Here is a 12634-nt window from a genome sequence, read left to right on the forward strand (position 1 = left end):
AAAAACAAAAACCACATGATCATCTCAATAGATGCAGAGAAAGCATTCGACAAGATCCAACACCCATTTATGATAAAAACCCTCAGTAAAATGGGTATAGAAGGAAAGTACCTCAACATAATAAAGGCCATATATGATAGACCCACAGCCAACATCATACTCAATGGACAAAAACTGAAAGCCATCCCACTGAGGACAGGAACAAGACAAGGGTGCCCACTTTCACCACTCCTATTCAACATAGTGCTGGAGGTGCTGGCCAGAGCAGTTCGGCAGGAAAAAGAAATAAAAGGAATCCAAATAGGTAACGAAGAAGTAAAACTCTCGTTGTTTGCAGACGACATGATCTTATATATAGAAAACCCCAAAGAATCCACAGAAAAACTATTAGAAATAATCAACAACTACAGCAAAGTAGCAGGGCATAAAATTCATGTGCATAAATCAGTAGCATTTCTATACACTAACAATGAACTAACAGAAAAAGAACTCAAGAACTCAATCCCATTCACAATTGCAACGAAAAGAATAAAATACCTTGGGATAAACTTAACCAAGGAAGTGAAGGATCTATACAATGAAAACTACAAGACTTTCTTGAAAGAAATTGACGATGACATAAAGAGATGGAAAGACATTCCTTGCACATGGATTGGAAGAATAAACATAGTTAAAATGTCCATACTACCTAAAGCAATATACAGATTCAATGCTATCCCAATCAGAATCCCAAGATCATTCTTCACAGAAATTGAACAAACAATCCTAAAATTCATATGGGGCAACAGAAGACCACGAATTGCTAAAGCAATCCTGAGCAAGAAAAACAAAGCCGGCGGAATCACAATCCCAGATTTCAAAACATACTACAAAGCTACAGTGATCAAAACAGCATGGTACTGGTACAAAAACAGGTCCACAGATCAATGGAACAGAATTGAAAGCCCAGAGATAAAACCACACATCTATGGACAGCTAATCTTCGACAAAGGAGCAGAGGGCCTACAATGGAGAAAAGAAAGTCTCTTCAACAAATGGTGCTGGGAAAACTGGACAGCCACATGCAAAAGATTGAAAATTGACCAGTCTTTTTCACCACACACCAAAATAAACTCAAAATGGATCAAAGACCTAAAGATTAGGCCCGAGACAATAAGTCTTTTGGAAGAGAATACAGGCAGTACACTCTTTGACATCAGTTTCAAAAGAATCTTTTCGGACACTGTAACTCCTCAGTTGAGGGAAACAATAGAAAGAATAAACAAATGGGACTTCATCAGACTAAAGAGCTTCTTCAAGGCAAGGGAAAACAGGATTGAAACAAAAAAACAGCTTACTAATTGGGAAAAAATATTTACAAGCCACTTATCTGACAAAGGGTTAATCTCCATAATATACAAAGAACTCACACTGCTTAACAACAAAAAAACAAACAACCCGATCAAAAAATGGGCAGAGGACATGAACAGACATTTCTCAAAAGAAGATATGAATATGGCCAATAGACACATGAAAAGATGTTCATCGTCGCTAATCATCAGGGAAATGCAAATCAAAACTACACTAAGATATCACCTTACACCCGTTAGATTGGCAAAAACATCCAAAACCAAGAGTGACAAATGTTGGAGAGGTTGTGGAGAAAAAGGAACCCTCATACACTGTTGGTGGGAATGCAAACTGGTACAGCCACTATGGAAAACAGTATGGAGATTTCTCAAAAAGTTAAAAATAGAAATACCCTATGACCCTGCCATCCCATTACTGGGTGTCTATTCTAAGAACCTGATATCAGAAATCTCAAGAGTCCGTTGCACCCCTATGTTCATTGCAGCATTATTTACAATAGCCAAGACGTGGAACCAGCCTACATGCCCAGAAACTGATGACTGGATAAAGAAGATGTAGTATATATACACAATGGAATACTACTCAGCCAAAAAAAAAGACAAAATTGGCCCATTCACAACAACGTGGATGGACCTCGAGGGTATTATGTTAAGCGAAATAAGCCAGTCAGAGAAAGACGAACTCTATATGACTCCACTCATAGGTGGAAATTAGTATATTGAGAAGGAGATCTGATCGGTGGTTACCAGGGAAAAGGGGGGGTGGGGGGAGGGCACGGAGGGGGAAGTGGTGTACCCACAACATGACTAACAAAAATGTACAACTGAAATCTCACAAGGTTGTAATCTATCATAACATTAATTAAAAAAAAAAAAGTAAAAAAAAAAATTTACATGTAGAAATCTCTAAAGTCTTAAGTATAAAATACAAAACCTGAACATGTAGAGATAGTCCATTGTCCTGGATTTGAATATTTAATTTTATAAAAATGCAAGTATGTAAATTGAATGCATACCAATAAAATCCCAATGAGTGGGGGAAAAAAAAATAGATCATAACCCATGTGGTAGGCAGAATAATGCCTCCCCCTCTCCTTCCACCATCTAATCCCTGGAATCTAGGAATATGTTTTGTTACAGGGCAAAGGGGAATTATATTTGCAAGTGGGATTAAGATTGCTAATCAATTTGCCTTCAAATAGGGAAGCGTCTTCATTATCCAGGTGGGCCCAATATAATCACCAAGGTCCTTCAATTGGAAGAGGGAGGCAGAAGATTGAGAAGCATGAGGAGATGGTAGAGCAGAAAGATTCAGCTTGCTGTTGCTGGCTTTGAAGATGGAAGAAGGTGCCATTAGCCAAGGAATGCGGGAGGCTCTAGAAGCTGAAAAAGGCAAGGAAATAGATTCTCCCTGGAGCCTCTAGAAGGATAGTAGCCCCAATGACACCTTGATTTTTAATCCAGTGAGACCTATTTTGGACTTCTGACCTCTAGAATTGTAAGATTATTAAGAAATTTGTGTGATTTCAAGCCACTAAGTTTATGGTAATTTGTTACAGCAATAGGAACCTAATACAACTTGCGTGGTTTTGTAATGATGTAACAATTTGCCTTCCTGGAAATCTATAAAGCAGAGAAAATATCTCTAAAATATTAGAGCGTCAGAGCGAGAGAAAGTCACGAAAAAAAATAAAGGCAGCATACCAGAGGCAAATACTCTCTTTGCCACTGGATCTTGCAGCGTAAGCAGAAAAGTTTTCATAAATCCTCGCAGCAGCCTTTTCGCCCTAATATAGTGCAGTGGGAGTAACCCTCCACTGTGCTTTTCCCTCAAAATCACATTGATGAATTAAGTAATAATTTGATATTTCCAGGCTTTCATAATACCCACAATCTTAAAAAATGAAAATCTTCTAATGCCATGTCAAAGACCCTCCCTACCTCCTAGACTCATCTTAGTCTTCTTTTGATCTACTTAGGTTTGAAATAATGTTACACAGTGCTATATAGTTTACAAATGCTTTAACTCTCCCAACTCTTGGTGTATCATAACCTCAGAAAGGGCAGGAAACCAGCTAGAGATCTGAGTGGCATCCAAAGACTTCCCTTGCTCTTTCCACTCAACCATGAAGTCATAAAGCTCATAGAGTTATCTAGAGCCCTGGAGGTCACTGTGTTTTATGCAGACACTGAGAAGCAACGCCAGTTAGTTTTGATGCTATAAAGCGAAGCAGGAACCAACCAGTAGAAGGCAAGATATGCATATTAGATGCAGAGATGCATACATAAACATATTTTTAAGGCATCACATTTGTTACTTATTTCTAGGAAACAAGTAGTAACAAGGGCTAACGGTTTGAGAACAATTTTAGGGGGAAAACTCAACATTGAGGAAATTATTTCAATATTGTTGTTATAAACTAAAAAAAATATTTCCTTTTCTGAAAACTTTTAAGGAAAACCAGTATTTCCCAGAAAGATCCCACATCATGCATTTCTTTGTGAATGAATTGCTGTGGGCATTAAGCCTCTGGTTGTTGAAATGCAGTAGGATCCTATTAATTAATCCCATGATGTTGGGATGTTAATGCTATCTCTGAAATGCTGATGTAGTACTAAGAGGGTGGGCTGTTAGCTTCTTTATGCTTCACTTTCCTTATCTGTAAAATGGGTATAATAATAGTATAATGATGAGACCTACCAAGGTTGAAAGGATACAATATGTGCAAAGCCCTTAGTACAAAGCCTAGCACTTAGTCAGCGCTCAATAAAGGTGCCCTAAGCTAATTACTTATAAATGTAAGGAAGCACTTTAACACTCTCTCATTTGACTCTATTATGTCAACCTCTTGTGTGGAAGGCAGAGAGAGGATTATTCTTGTTTTACACATGAAGTGGATTGGTTCAATTATTTCATTTCCACTAAACCCACAAGAATGAGGTTGCTGGCGAAGAAAACATACGTGGCTTTTTTTTGCCACACCAGATTTCCGGGCTTCCCTCTCAGCTGGGTATTCAGCAATGCCCACTGCCTGGTATTTCTCCTTGGCAGTCTAGGCCTACCTCTAATTACCAACATCTTTCATCCCTTCACATTCTTCCTATCCTCTTCTTTCATTCTCAGCACTTGGTTTCATCTCTCACCTTCTAGGAAAGAAAGGCCATTGGCCGTAATTTGTTTACTTTTTTGTTTCCTTACTCTTTCTTTGCTGTTTCTACCCCCATCCCATCTAGGGAGGAATGAGAAAGTGTTTTTCTTGTTGCTACGATGGATTCTTCCACCCATGTTTACCATCTCTTCACCCCATCTCCTCAGGAATCTTGCTGGTCCATCAGCTGAGCTTCCTTTTCTCCTGTTACTTTCTTGTTTGTTTGTTTGTTTTTCCCGCTCTTGGGATATATTCATACTCAGATCTCTCATCTTAAAAGCTAAGTACCTCTTTCTATTCTGGTTTGCTTTCAACTCCTCCATCCCAAGCATCATGGCTCAACTTCCTGAAAGCCTCTACCACATTTGGTGTCTACATGCTGGCCTGTGGGTCGACTCTAGCAATCAGCTGAACCAAAGAAGCTCTGTTTTAAAAAATGCTCCCCAGGTGATTCTGAGCTCAGCTGGCTTAGGAACTTACCCTCTTTGAGTCCTCACCTTTATTTGTTCCTGGGTGGGCTGAGTTTGACTTCTGTCTCTAGTACTTCACTGGTACTGATCTAGCCAAGATCATCAATGGTGCTCTTAATCGAAAAACCCAATGGAGACTCTTTAATTCCTAACTTATTTAAACTCTTTGTGATATTGTAACTATTAAGTACTCTGTCCTTCAAGTTCCATCCCTTTGGATCTCTTCTGGATCCTTTTCCTCCACTTGTTTTTCTACTATTGATGTTCCATCAGGTCCCATCCGTTATCTTCGCTAATATCCCTCTGCCTATGCCACGCTATCCTTAAGTAAAAGCCCCCACATTGACAGATCTAAGAATTTAGTTATTGCTTGTGGTGATAGTTTCTGAAGTCTGTATCTCCAGGCCAGACCATATTCCTGAATCCCAGAACCATATACAGACATGCGCCGTATAATGATATTTTGGTCAGTGACTGACCACATATATGATAGTAGTCCTATAAGATTAGTACCATGTAGTCTAGGTCCCATAAGATTAGTACCATGTAGGCTATACCATCAAGGTTTGTGTGAGTATACTCTGTGATGTTTGCACAACGATGAAATCACCTAACAATACATTTTTCAGAACGTGTCCCCATTATTAAACATGACTATTTTACTGCATGCTTTATTTCTCTCTAGATGTTCCACAAGTATATCTCAAATCCAATAGATTCACAATTGAACTCGTATATTCTTTCTGATGCTCTTAAATGATAGTTATTCTTCCCTCTTTTCTTACTCAACCTATGTAGATATAGTCATTCCTTCTATTATTTTTTTTCCTCCTATTATTTCTCTCCTACATTTTTCTAGAATTTATCTTTTCCTCTCTGCCCCTCATGCCTTAATTTGGGACTCATAATTTATGGCCTGGACTACTCTGAGACCACTCCATTGGTTTTTATATTCGTGGTCTTTTCTGCAGTTTATCCTCCATGTTGCTTTCGGAGTGAGCTGCTTACTATTCTGCTTAAAATAACATGGCTCATCATTGCCTTTGATGAAGTCCACACTTCTTTACTTGGCATATAAATTCCTTATAATCACCCCTTCCTACTTTCTCAACCTTGTCTTCCACCTGTCTCACTACAAACACCTTTCAATTTATCCATGAGCTTCTTGGGGTTGCTTGAACTGGTGTATTCTCTTGTGCCTTTTTATCTTGAAAATATTGTAAGTTAGGGGAATGCCCTTTTCCTATCCAAGGCCATTACTAGCCCATCATTACCTTTGTGCAAATTAGAAACAATTCTCCATCTAGGTAGTTGGCTCTGGGTGCTCAGATTGGTGATAGATGGTCCCTTTGTGATAAATAGAAAAAGATACATTCATTGCACTGAAGTACCCTATGCTGGGAGGCTAGGCTTGGGTGAGCTGAAAGCTGGCTCTGTTTTAGCCTTTATAACTCCTTCTGCTCAGCCCCACTGGGCAGTGAGCAAACCATACAATGGAGCGCAGTGGCCCTGCTCTCCTCACCTCCTGGAAAACTCTTGCTTGTTTGTGATTGGTCTCTATCTAGAATTTTGACCTTTCATTGCACCCGTGGTTCTCATCCTTTTATTTGACCATCAGCCCTTTGGGGAATCTGAAGAAAACTATGAGCCCAACTCTCCATTAAAAATCAGCATACTCCTAACACACAGCTTATCTAGGAACTGAAGGTTAGAAACCACATTCTGAGTATTATTCAGCATCTCAGTTCCCATGCCCAGGATGGAGTCTGCCACTTAGTAGGCACTGAGTGAATATTTATGGCACTGTTGAGAGTATTTCCTGACTACCCACTTCTGAGTTTTTCATACGTGTTGATATTACATTATCTGCAAATCTCTATCCTCTAACATATCTTACATACCACCATCATCTCTTTCTTGTATGTTTCCAGCTAGCCTGTAAAATTTTCCAGAGTGGGTACTGCTCTGTTCATAGTTCTATTCTCAGCATCCAACAGTAACACACATTTGATAGAAGTTTGTTGAATAAATGAGATTCAGTGACATTAAATGATTTAAGGTCACTCAGTCAGTGATGGTGAACCTAGGGCTGATTCCATAATTTTTTCTTCTGGATCTCATGTTCTTAAATATTTTACATTCTGTATTTGTATATTTATGTGGAAGTGTATCTGGGTAATTCCTTAACTCACTGTTAAATGGAAAGAAATAAACAGTCTGACTAAATCCAAGTATTTGGATGAATATACTAAAACAGGTACCTACATTGGTAGGTATACAATTTCTCAAGTATTTTGCAAAAATACTTCTCCATCAACTTCTAAGGGATAAACAGACTTTTGTTGGATAGAATTTAGCTACTGCGTAACTGTTTTTGTGCGTTAAATTCAATGATTATCTATTAGTGAAGAGATTAAAACTGTTTTTCCAATTTCTGACCTTGTTAAAGGAACCCAGCCTTGGTCTCTAGATGCTTGTGTGGTGTTCTCACTATTCTCAAAGAAGCATTCCTAATACTCATTTAATAAATACCTACTGTTTGCTTGCTGTCTTTCACCCTTTTTTTTTTTAATCCTCAGAGATGTTGGGAGCTCATCACAATTGACCACTTTTGGTCTCATGAGTCAGCATTTCTTTCTAGATTGGGATCATGTTTATTTGGTTTTAAAATTTTCTACTAGTTTGCTTCCTAGGCCTGTGTTACATTAATAATCCAATTGCTTTGTATTGTAATTGATTCCTTTTGATTGTGGTAAAGTTCCTTTGTTTTTTTGTAAAACTGAAATCATCCATTTTACCTTTCAAAATGGGACTAGTAAATAGTTCTGTGTGAATGAAGACTTTCATGGAACTGAACAATATGAATAATTTCTTCCCACATTTGAAAGATGGAGCCACACTTATATCATGGTTTGGAAGTGATGATTTCTCTTATTCCCTTTCTACAGGTCTTCCTTCTGGGTAAATCCAATGCTTTTTGTTAAAGCAAAGCAGCTGCTTGCTGTCCTCCTTGGATTCATTTAAAACTTCAAGTCTCTTCCGTGTTGTACAACTTGTTTCAACTCCCCGTTAAATTTGTTGTCTAGGAATTTTTCTTATTTTTCATAGGCAAGTTAAAAAAAAAAGATAGTTGTGTCATGGTGAATAAAAAGCAAGTGTTGCTGAGTTATTAAAGTTGGATTAAAATATGCCAGAGCCATGGTGACAGTAATGTGAAGTATGAAGTTCTTTGTCTCTAGCTTCCCCAAACAACTAATTTTAAAGAAAAGAGAACTCTTTTCTACTCAAGCGGATGGTTTTTTAATGACATTTGCTGTTCGGTCTCTCAACAGCTTTAAGTATCCGATTCTAAGTCAGATGGGAGTTGAGTTGGCTTGTTGAAAATCTTTCCCGAATGCTTTAGTGGGATGTGAGTGTATATATAAGTTTTGTATGAACAATTAAACCATTTATTATCATTTTAATTTAACATACTTGGTGGGGAAAATTTCATATTTCCCTCAGAACATTTTGAAAACACTGCTTACAATATGAATGTTGCTATCTTTTGAACTAGAGAATAAAAATGTGAAATACTGAGTCTGTGATTATACCAATGAAGTTGGGAGAGAGGAGCCATGGAAAGAACTTGGGCTTCTGGCTTTCAGTGTAGTCCGCAGGGGTGTGAGAGTGATACCATCTTGGAAGTCCTGGTAGGTACCACATTGGACTATTGAGGTCACTTGAGCCTACAGATTTTGGACCTTGGGTAACTTTAACATCATGATTCTGCTTAAAGCTTTCCTAATTGATTACATTTTGATATTTGCAATTTCAGAGCAACAAACTAGAGGAGAAAAGAAGACTTCAAGAAAACCTCCGAAGAGAAGCATTTAGAGAGCATCGACAATAGTAAGTATATGTTTTCAGAACTTTGTACATTTATTGGCATATTGTTCACTCTGTTTTTACATTCTAGGTGATGGTAACTTTTTAAAACAGCTGGTCTTGGCTGTTATGTTAATCATATAAATACTCTGTCATTATGTAAGTGAGGTTCTAAAGTTGGAGACATCTTTTCTCACCAAAATATTCTTTAGTAGTCAATTGATTAGAAATAATACTAGCAAATTTGAGGAATCCTCCATTATAAATAACTTGCAGAGCTTGATTCTTTGGTGATTCAGGGTACTTCTGATTATGTTGACTTCCAAAACACCAACATAAGGAGGAGGGTATTGGAAAAGAAGTGCCCAAGCAGAATCTAAACTAACTAAGGATTTATTTAATGGACAGTAGACTATTACACACTTGTGTTTTTGTAGACAAGAATTGAGTAATTATTTAGCAATTATTGGCAAAACTCTCAATTGGTGGTCATACACTAAGGTACCTTTTCCAGTGTGATTTGTGAATAACAGCAGCTAATCTGTGCAGGGCAACTATTATGTGCTTTATATTGTAGATAATCTGTTATGCTGGCTTTAAAGATAAGCTTGTGTCCTAGCTCTAAGTAGCTAGGTTACCTGTGCACTGCTTAAAACAATAGACAAAACCAAAGAACCGTATTTCTGGCCCTCGGTTAATTCCAAATGTGGTAGAATTAAAACCAAGTAGATCTGGGTTCAAAGTCCTAGCTCCATTCCCCAGCTGTGACCTTGGACAAACTACTAAACCTCTTTGAACCTCAGTTTTTGCTGTTGTTTTTTAAATACGGATGATAATATCTCTCTCATAGGCCATTTGTAAGGACTAAATAAAATATTTTATATATATGGCATAAAAGTGACTGAATTTTATGGGGACTTGAAATGAAACTTCTTGCAAAGGTCCTTGTTGAATGGAATCATGCAACTTTTATTTTGTAGAGAACAAATAGGGATTTCTGGTCCCACCAGAGCTAGTAATTGACTACCCACTTTCATATGGATTGTTCTCTGATTGCCTCCTCTTCTCTCTTCCGGTCGTTGTACCTCATTTGTAGAATTTAAGATTATTTTGATGTTGGGCATATGTGACACCCTAAAGCGTGTTCCTCCTCTAAGTACAGCTTCCTCTGGCTTTCTCCTTCCACTGAAATTATTCTGCCTCTATCGTTAGCAGCTCCTTCTTGCTTTAAGACTCAGAGGTATGAATGGAAAATAAGTTTCTTAGTGCTTTGCTTTGGTCCTTAGCAAGTTAGGTACTTGGCCTCTGCTACCCAGGCCAGGAAATGGGTGAGAGATGGAATGGGGTTGAGTGGAAGTGCTAATGAGTGACATTATCTTCTTTAAATTAAAATAGGCATTACTCTCATTTTAGTCGTAGAATCCATAGCCTCTCTTTCCCTACTCTTCTTCAGAGGCAGGCATGGGGATGAAGGAAGCTGGTGGGAAGCTAAAGACCAGGAAACACTTCCTGTCTTAAGGAGGAATGGCAGGAAGGAGGCAATAGATTAAGGGTATTAATGTATTATTGCCTTCCTCTTCATGTGTAGAGAATGGTTGAGAATTTATTTCTAGGCCAGCCAGAGAAGTTGAATGTGATAAAGGGATGCATGAGGGCATTAGCCTAGAGTCACAATAGGAACAAATGTGGCACACTAGAAAAGGGAAGACCTGCTTATCAATGAGAGGTCTTAGGTACAGCACTGGGAAGTTGAATGAGTCCTTTCTCTGGAGAGTTTTAAACATGATAATGTGAAGGATGAGAGATTCTTAGGGTTTTAAAGGATATGGGAGGGTATATCATCAAACCTCATTTCTTTCATAGTCTCCCAGATTCTTGAGTTTGTGTTTTACTAAATATTAGAGATCAATCACCCTTTTTCTGTAAGAAAAAGAAAGAATTTTACCCTCAGCCACCTTGCACACTATCAGTGAAGCTGAATTCAATTACACGCACATTTCACTCTTGCTCCTTCTTCTGCTTGTCGTGAAAGTCCCAGTTAACCAGGAAAAAGAGAAGTTGGCTAAAAATGAGAAGTATCTCAAATTGATTTTTAGAGCCTATTGAGAAACACAAGAAGTAGTATATGTGTGAGGTTTTTTAAAAAGAATATTTTATTTTGAACTGCTTTTGAAATTAAGAGACAATTAGCTCATGAAATGAAAGACTGTTATATAGCTAAAAATATGAAAGGGACTTCTTAGAAAAGATGGATCCTCTCTATAACAAGCCTTTTTCGTGTCTTCTTAGAATTAGTTTATGGTGGAAAAATTGTCTAGGAGAGCTGTTAGAATATTAACAGCACAAAGATTTCACCAGAGCAACCGGGCTGTTCCCTGTCTCCCCCTGCCCCTAAGTTAGGTTTCCTGAAGCTGTCAAACTAAGGAACACAAAATAGAAACACAAGTAAGAAATTCTTTCAAACTAGTCAATATCTCATGTCCTTGCTAGTTTCAGCACACTGTGATATGTGGTCCAAATAGCAGACCAGGAACGATGTGTTTTTTCTGTAGAGAAGGGCGATCTCGGACTTGAGCAGACTATTAATCCAAGTTGCTGGAGAAAAAGCTTGTGATAGCATCCTGGGGCACCACCGTGAGAATCTTAATGTGCTCTTTCTTAACACCTTGTTCCTGACTTCATTCATTTGCTTCTGATTATTTTTAGTGTTGTCAATTATTTAGCTAACAGGCAGAAAACTAGGCTTTTATTGACATCCAAAGGGACTCTCCTGTGTGTAATAATGAAGGCAGTTTATCGAATGCCTGTGAGGTTGCTTTCTAATTGTACGCATTAATCTGCCCATGCAAGCTGGCTGAAAATACACAAGCAGATTGCACATGCAGATGGAGCACACAGGATGGTTTTATGAAAAGACCTCTGGAATGTACTTCTGCAGTACAGTCTTTTCCTTAAAAATCGAATGACTGTGACTATTTCAATTTGTGGCTGAGAGCAGACCAGATTAATGGTGCATTAGGTCTGCTATTCTGGCTGGGGACAGACTCAAATTTCACAATTTAGAGTTTGTTCCAGGATTCTTGAACTTGAAAGCAAAGGGTGGAAATAGACATCTAACTTTGGCATAGTTTTCACCATTATTTTTACTTTCTGTAATTTTTTTATTACTTATAAAAAGTCAAAGGTGTTAGTCAGTAGTACTGGTAGATTGAGTATTTGAAGTAACAGTTAATAAACTTTTGATTATGTGTGTTTTATAATTGAACAGAGGATGTTGTGATTAAGGTTATTTAAAATACTGGGCAAAATGTCAGCATTTAAAAATTTAAATGGTAATTTTGAGGCTTATAATCATCTTTCTAATTATGTGGTTTTTGGGTGGATACAGAGACATGTTTGAGCCTATGTAGCTCATGGTGGGGCCTAGGGTAGGATATGTAGGGAGAATCAGACACATTTTGTGTGAGAGTGTTAGGAAAAGCAATGTTCTTTTAAGGATGTACTGGAGAGATAAGAATTGGGTATATTTTAAACATTTGAAATTTTAACTCATGTCTAATAACCATTTCATGCAATAGATTATATGTTTGTATAGTTTTTAAAAAGCACAGAGTACTTGGCTCTTTTAAATGAAATAAGCAAAATAATAAGCTGCTATATTATTGAGAACCTGTGGAGTGTCAGGAGTATTAAGCATATAATATACATTCTTTTCATTGAATTCTCAGATTACTGCTACTGGGGATATATCATTCTCATTTTCCAGGTGGAGGGGTGAATAATTTAAACTGCCCAAAGT

General features: G+C 37.8%; 1 protein-coding gene across 4 annotated transcripts in view; it reads left to right on the forward strand.

The window, feature by feature from the left end:
• EPSTI1 (epithelial stromal interaction 1) overlaps window positions 1-12634 on the forward strand; it is a 92403-nt gene that overhangs the window by 33234 nt on the left and 46535 nt on the right. For all 4 annotated transcript variants that reach the window (XM_044779930.2, XM_070480838.1, XM_044779934.2 and 1 more), the window contains exon 6: window positions 8786-8859. In XM_044779930.2, coding sequence (XP_044635865.1) covers window positions 8786-8859 — 74 coding nt within the window. The remainder of the gene's footprint in view (window positions 1-8785; window positions 8860-12634) is intronic.

This window comes from Equus asinus, chromosome 11 (assembly GCF_041296235.1).
Source record: "Equus asinus isolate D_3611 breed Donkey chromosome 11, EquAss-T2T_v2, whole genome shotgun sequence".
In the NCBI taxonomy this organism is placed as follows: domain Eukaryota; kingdom Metazoa; phylum Chordata; class Mammalia; order Perissodactyla; family Equidae; genus Equus; species Equus asinus.